At 39.5% G+C, this 7,492-nt stretch overlaps 1 protein-coding gene across 2 annotated transcripts; it reads left to right on the top strand.

Annotated features, from left to right (window-relative positions):
• Window positions 1-371: 371 nt before the first annotated feature.
• arl4aa (ADP-ribosylation factor-like 4aa) lies at window positions 372-5,630 on the top strand. Of its 2 annotated transcripts, none has more exons than XM_063043781.1 (2): window positions 372-627; window positions 2,164-5,630. In XM_063043781.1, the coding sequence occupies exon 2, from the start codon at window positions 2,276-2,278 to the stop codon at window positions 2,876-2,878; it is 603 nt and encodes a 200-aa protein (XP_062899851.1). In that variant the 5' UTR covers window positions 372-627; window positions 2,164-2,275; the 3' UTR covers window positions 2,879-5,630. The 2 variants fall into 2 exon arrangements, with proteins under 2 accessions (XP_062899851.1, XP_062899849.1); XM_063043779.1 differs by lacking the exon at window positions 372-627 and adding an exon at window positions 917-1,071.
• The last annotated feature ends 1,862 nt before the right edge of the window (window positions 5,631-7,492 follow it).

Below are 7,492 nucleotides of genomic sequence, written 5' to 3'. Positions count from 1 at the left end.
CATTGCAACTGTCAGGGTAGATTAAGAAATTGCTTGAAAAACATGTGATCATGGGTTTTATTAATCAAAACAGAGCACGAGAGGTGAAAAGTCAGGATGAAACATTGGTTGAAACATAAATGAGCTAGTATTCCGATCTGAATGTTGTTATCGCGGAAGAAATACATTAAGGTTTTGGAAAGCTTCACAAGAGATTCACCACAATAACTTTAAGGACGGCGGAGTTCAGTTACATGGATTAACGGGGGGGAAATGGAGGTCTTCCTGGAACAATGTGCTGCCAGAAGCAGCAGCAAAAACATATTCGAATATAGTATTCCAAAGAGGAAAGGAAATTCTTGAAAAAGAATTGCAGAGCCGGGGGGGGGGGGGAGAGATGGTAATGATTAGCTGGATTATTAGCCCTCATAACGTTCGGGACCTCCCGCCATTCGGCAACATTTTGAAAGGACGCTTTCCGTGGTCTCCAGGTTACTGGCAATGCAGCAGCCAATCGAGTTGTCGCGGTCGTCGGCCCGGCAGCAGGGGTCGTTGCGGGGCTGTTAACGGACAGGTGGAATTTTCTGCGTGTTCGCGCTCGCCTTCTGCAGCGGCTTTCCAGGCCCATGTTCTTAAAGTCCCCTCGATGTAGGTTCTGGTTATCGTCTGGGAGCATCAAACGCAAGCTTCAGCCCGGCTCGCCTAACCAGCCTCGCGTTCGCCATAGCAGGCAGATCTAATTTTAGCAACGCTTTCGACTTGGTTTAAATTCGTCAGGGGCGGGCGCGGCGTGATTGACGTCAGCCGGAGCCAATGGCTTCGAGGGAGGTGCTGAGGAACGTCAGCTGGAAACCAATGGCGGCGCGGAAGGGGTCGGCCGGGACTGAGGGGCGGACCCGGTGTGCGTGGGCCGGAGTCTGGGTGCGATGTTGGCGCGGTGCCGCGTGGTGCGACGGTGTGTGCGTGTGCTGGGTTATTGCGGTGACGCTGCTGGCCGGGGCGCATTACAACAGAGTGCAGCCCGGCTCCGGCATCGTCAGACGAGCTGCGAATCTCTTACCGAGCGAGCTCCGCTTGTATGAACTTCCAAGGGTGGGTGTTACATTTTAACGGAATAGCGTTTATTTTGCGTGTTGAAAGCGTATTTGCTGGCGGTGGTGCTCGGGTTTGACTCCCAAATGTCAAATTGGGAGCCGGGGTTAATCACCTTCACCGGAGTGTTCACGGCAGCACAGAAAGTTCCAGCTGCTGCGGCTGGATGTTTCCAGTGCTGCCTTTTCCAGGTTTTCTCACATTGTGCGGGGCAGTTGTGAAGTCCCGAGAGAGCGAGCTGTGATATTGTACCGAAAACAAGCAAGTTTATGCCGAATTGCAAACTTCTCGGGACAAATAATGCGGGCATATATAGAAATCGAATTTAAAATGGGGAGTTTGCTTGTTCGTTTTACATTCGTGGTTCGGCAAGATGTGGTGAGAGCGTCATGAGAACCTGCTGAAATTTGTTGCTGTTGCTCTTAATTTTGTCGCAGTGGATTTAAAGAAGGATTCTAAAGTTTTCTGGTATTGAGGTCAAATGGGCAGATCGGATTGTTGTAATTTAGCAGATACGGGGGAATGTGGTACTTTAAACTAGACTTAGCTTTAGTTTGAGCCACATTAAAAATGTCAGTGTACTTAGTGTTAATGGTTTACTTTAATGGGGTTTATTCGTATTGTGTGTTACGTGACTGCAAACGGTGAATAAACGCCCTATCCGAAACATTTCGTGGATTTGTTTTTCCTTGTTGCCGAGGAAATTTGAAGTTGCTGATTATTAATATATTTTATCTTTAGATAGGTACGCCAGTCAGTTGTAATTGCATTGTTGCCCGTTTGAAATGGAAATCTATTTTCGCCCTCTGTGGTCCGAATATCACAACTCGTATTGTGATATTGGATGTGGCAATGGAGTTAACCTAAGTTTGCCCTTCCATTTATACTCTGGAATTAAAACAAGCTCATGGTTGCGTTATGTAGTCAAAGTATCGGAGCAATGACTTTTGTTGGAACCTTTGGACATTTTTGCATCATCTGACGCGTTAAGTAAATAAAAGCTGAGGTATTTTATTTCTGAAAGTTGTATATGTTTTCGTGTGTTATCGAGGTTATGTAACTAAATAATGCATTTATTTTATTTTTATTTAGAGATAATTGATCTTAAAGCCACATTGGATTATCGTAGATGAAGATCGGCAATCTTTGGAAATAACATCGATCAGTGCAAACGTCTGCAGTTTCCTTTTCCCTCTGGTTCGAGATGGGGAACGGACTTTCAGATCAAACTCCTATTTTGTCAAACTTTCCATCTTTTCAATCTCTCCACATCGTTATTTTAGGTTTGGACTGCGCTGGAAAAACCACTGTTTTATACCGATTGCAATTTAATGAATTTGTCAATACTGTTCCAACGAAAGGATTTAATTCTGAAAAAATCAAAGTGACTTTGGGCAACTGCAGATCAGTGACTTTCCATTTCTGGGATGTAGGTGGTCAGGAGAAACTAAGACCACTCTGGAAATCCTACACTCGCTGTACAGATGGCATCATCTTTGTGGTGGACTCTGTAGATGTGGAAAGAATGGAAGAAGCCAAAACTGAACTGCATAAAATAACCAGGATCTCTGAGAACCAAGGAGTGCCTGTGCTTTTGATTGCCAACAAGCAAGATCTCAGGAACTGCCTCTCTCTTTCTGAAGTGGAGAAACTATTAGCATTGAGTGAGTTAAGTTCCTCAACCCCATGGCATCTACAGCCAGCCTGTGCCATAATAGGGGATGGGCTGAGAGAGGGACTGGAAAAACTTTATGAAATGATCGTCAAGAGGCGGAAGATGTTGAAACAACAGAAAAAGAAGAGATGACTCTACAACAGTTGAAGATACAATGATATTTTGTATTTTTGAAAGCTGAGATGTTTCTACACTGGTCATTATATCTGTAGCCCTTTGACAAAGTTAACATTGCAAATGCAAGTCCTTTTTGAGACCCAAGACTGGATTTTTTTTGTGGGATAACAATTGAAGGTGGATGTGATGAAATAAGCATTGAGAACAGTTATGCCAGAATAAGACTGTCAGCGTCTTTTATAGTTTGCCTGACCAAATTATATTTAGATTGTAGTACTTGTTCTGTGTTCATTGACCTTCCTAATGGTCAGGTATGTTTGTATGTACGTGGGCTGTGTTTCAATTTTGGGCCTAAAAGTTCAGGTACCTGCCACAGCACAAAGCTTTTAGGCCAGCTGAACACTGAAAATATTTGATTGTTGACTGTTGTAAAATGAGGAATACTTACAAAAAATATTGGGGAAAATGGCTGCTACAGATTGTAGTTTAAAATGTTTAAGTGCTCTTCTGTTTTTAAAGTAAAGAAATTTAAAGAGCAGGTTGTTAATTAAGTCTTTGGAAGAATATTTAAATGAGCTACTACTGGTAATGAAGAAATGTGAAGCATTTCTGTGCTTGCCCACATAATTTATAGTTCTGGGGTTGCTGGCAAATGCATATCACTTAATTGTAGAATGGATATCAATCGGTCTCATACTGAAGTCTCCGATGTGGAGGGAGAAGGGAAAAGCTGCAGTGGTGTTTAACTGACCTTGAACTTTGAGTATTGAAGCATTTTTCATAATGACACTGGAACATAGCATTCGTTTGTTCTTGTTACTGATATACAAGTTCCAGGAAGCCCAAATTTCTAAGCAGTATTACATTCGGGAGATGGATTTTATACCATTATATAAGCTGTGACATAAGATGTGAAACAAAAAAGGAACTGCAGGTTTGCATTTGCTGTCAAATGTAAAATTTGCATAATAGAGCTGTCTAAGGCAGCTTTGCCATGAATTATTTTGGTGCCATCTTCCTATGGTTTTTGTGTGGAGATTTAATTGCATTAAAGATAGTAGTGTTGTTATTAAAAAAAAGCCACATTTAATTGTGACCAGCTGTTTCTTTAATGAAGAAAGGTCTGAATGTACAGTTATTCTGGCCTGAAAGAGACGGTAACGTGCTGTTGACACTGGCGCCGGCAACCGAACCTAGACTGCATTCTCATTAATATAGATGAGTTTGCACCAATTATACAAATTTAAACTGGGAGAGGGGGTGCAGCAAGTAGGGAAAGTTTTCTCCCCCAATTTGTCTGCAAGTATCCTTTGTAGTTTGCTGTTTCCCTGATGCAGGATGTTTTCCAACATGGAAATTACTGAAGAATTTGTTTTTCATTATTTATTGTATTACATTTTTCATATTTATAAAATTTGAGCCATGTAATTATTATTGACGCTTGTTGACAAAAGACTGATCCAAATTTTGATTGGCACGAACCCTTAAAATGGCTTATTGTTTCTTTTTGTATAAAGAAGACCAGGGATAATTCAAAGCTTCATCATGTAACTGGAGATTTTCATCTAAAGAAAACCATGGGCTGGGAAGGGGTTACATTTAATAAATACAGTTAATGCAGACTTTTTAAAAATTTGAAACCTAGATTGATCATTTCTAAAATACATTTTAGACTATTTGTTACAGCCCCAAAGGTTAAAAATTAATGAAAGGCTAGTGAATATATGGTGTATTTTCTATTTGTACTTCTTTCCCCCACTCTTTAAATTTAAAAGGTTTTGAGATGGTTGGTGAGGCAGGGTTGTTTAGATATGGAGATGCTGGCCATTTATGTGTATACAAGCACAAGATATGTTATAAACACTGAAATGTTCACACATGTAAATGGAGATTTGGGTGTCCTGTTGAATGCCGAGACTATCTCTGGTATGAAAAAGGCTATGAATTGTTTGCACAAAACTCTTTATGTAGTATCTTGTTTACTTCCAGTATTTTCCAAACTTAAAAAGGCAGGCCAATTTATTGTGTTCATTGCTAAACCTGATCAATTGTAAGCAAAATGAAAAAGGCTAACCAATTGACCTGGCAGTGAATTATTAAAATAAAAATTAATTGCTATTTAAAACTGTCTTGTCTCCTATCTCCAAAGACCTTGCATAGAGACAGTAAAAACTCTGATTAAATGAGGCTATTGGTATTTTACTGTAACAATTTTGTAAATATCTTCTGTTTGACATGTGCAGTGGCTTAAAGAAATGCACTTTAGGTGTTCATTAAAGATCAACAGCTTTGTGTTTTAATAACTGAAGGACTTTTAATTGATCTATCTGGTTTATGTGTTTACCATCTTCACTTGTGAGATTTCCTGTCCTGGTTAGAAAAATCCTTTATATTTATATAAATATTTAATCTTAATAAATAAACTGAACAAATTGTACCACTGTCTTGGTCCCAAATAACAAGCTTTGCCAAATGTTTCATCCTAATAGCTTTGTTTATATTTAGGGTTAAGTTTTGGGTTACTTTTTGTTCAGATTGGGTTCTTCTACTTTAATTGATGTTCAGCAATTGATGAATTTTTGGTATTTAAAAAAAACTGCAAATGTGATCCATCAATTCGGTCTCAATTACATCAAAACAAATAACAGTGTTTCGTTAATTATGGCTTTTGGATTTACTGTGCATGTCCACAAGAAAACAAATCTCAGGGTTGTATATGGTGACTTGTAGTTTGATAATAAATTTACTTTGACCTTTGAACTGTGCACTGATGCTGCGAACTACTTGGTATGTTTTGAAATGTAGTTATCCTGATTTTAGAGGAATACATGAGGAACCCCTGCCAATACTTGGGCAAGATGATAAGTAGTAGCCTTCAGGATGTGGATTTAGTATTTAGTTATTCATTCTGTGGCTTTACTCAAACATGCATTGACATTGAAGTGAACCTGCTGCCAACATACAGAAAGTGACATCTATAAGTAGCCATGTCAATGAATATTTTTTTAATGTTATCTACTTGGTTGAATATTGGAGATAGTTGACAAATTTTCCACCAGGTGACATGGTCTGTGGAGTGAAATCTCTTGGACTGAACAAAATGCCATAAACTTCATTTTCTTTTTCTCTAATTTCAAACTCTTATATTCTGTCCTATTTGTCACCTGATCTTCTCACTATCACTGTATGTGCTTTGAAAATTTGGTGCAGCATTTTATTGGTGGAAACATTGCCCCAAGCAAAGACATCAGGAATGCTTTGCAGTACTTAATTGCCAAGCCCAACTGTGTGTTGCAACAAGCAAGAAGCTACAGTCATCAAACAGCAGAGAGATTCTGCATCTACATTATATACTAACACAGTTTCTATGAGCTAAAAGATCATTTTCCCCTGTAGGAGTACAGTACTGTGCAAAAGCCTTGGGCACAAACATGTATATATAGCTGGGTGCCCAAAGAGTTTTGCTCAGTATTGTATTTGCCGACGTGGAGCAGACAGCATTTGTAAATCTGGCAGGAGCAAAGTGGCAGAGAAGGAGTGCTGGGCGAGGGTGGTGCGGATGCAGATACACCCAGTCCTGAGACAAGGCAAAATCATTTGATTCTCAACAATTCATTTATGGATTATTTCTCATGCTTCCAGCTCCTTGCCCTCTCCCTTCCCTTTTTCCCAACCATGATTACCCTCTCACTGCCACCTTCCCACTTTCTGTCTGATAGAGACCCATATCAGGATCAGCTTTATCATTTTTTTAAAATTTCTTCATTTACGGGATGTGGGCATCACCAGCTAAGCCAGCATTTATTGCCCATCCCTAGTTGCCCTTGAGAAGGTGGTGATGAGCTGCCTTCTTGAACTGCTGCAGTCCCTGAGGTGTAGGTACACCCAAAGTGCTGTTAGGGAGGGAATTCCATGATTTTGATCCAGCAACAATGAAGGATCCAAGTCAGGATGTTGACTTGGAAGGGCTACTTGTATATCACGGAAATATGTCATGATTTTAATTTTGCAGCAGCCAGTACAGTTCAATACATCAAATCACTACAGTACTGTGCAAAAGTCTTAAGCACCCTAGCTTTATGTATGTGCCAAAGACTTTTGCACATAGAGACATAAATTGGTTAATTTGAACAGTATTAAAGTCGATATTCCAATGTTAGATCCAGGTATATCCATGGTTTCTGATAGTATTTTACTGACCTTAAAGGTCAATAGAATCCAAACTAATTGTTTTCTTTGTTGTTTTTAATTTTCTCACTTTTTATTCAGAAGAATTTCATAGAAGTCTTGATGTGGATGTAAATGAAGAACTATTTTTGCCTACTGAGAATCTAATGCTTTTGGCTTAGAAAGAAAGGAACATCTTTCAGGGATTGGACTTTGTACCAAAAAAGTCTCTGCTTTTTGCTGATCTCATAGACTTCTAGTCAAATTATTGAACATGCTGGTTCTTGCCCACCGCAACTCATCAATTTGGCAAGGTATTAACATATTTTGCAATCAGCTACAGTCAATTTGCTCTGTAAAAATGCCAATGAATATTAAGGTCCTTCAACCCATTTATATCCAAGCCTAAATTTTAGATAACTAGTAACAAAATACCTGATCTGTTACAAGACAAGGTGGTAT

Source organism: Mobula hypostoma, chromosome 3, assembly GCF_963921235.1.
Source record: "Mobula hypostoma chromosome 3, sMobHyp1.1, whole genome shotgun sequence".
Classification (NCBI taxonomy): domain Eukaryota; kingdom Metazoa; phylum Chordata; class Chondrichthyes; order Myliobatiformes; family Myliobatidae; genus Mobula; species Mobula hypostoma.
The sequence above is the reverse complement of the archived record's forward strand: the minus strand, read 5'-3'. Positions and strand labels throughout refer to the sequence as shown.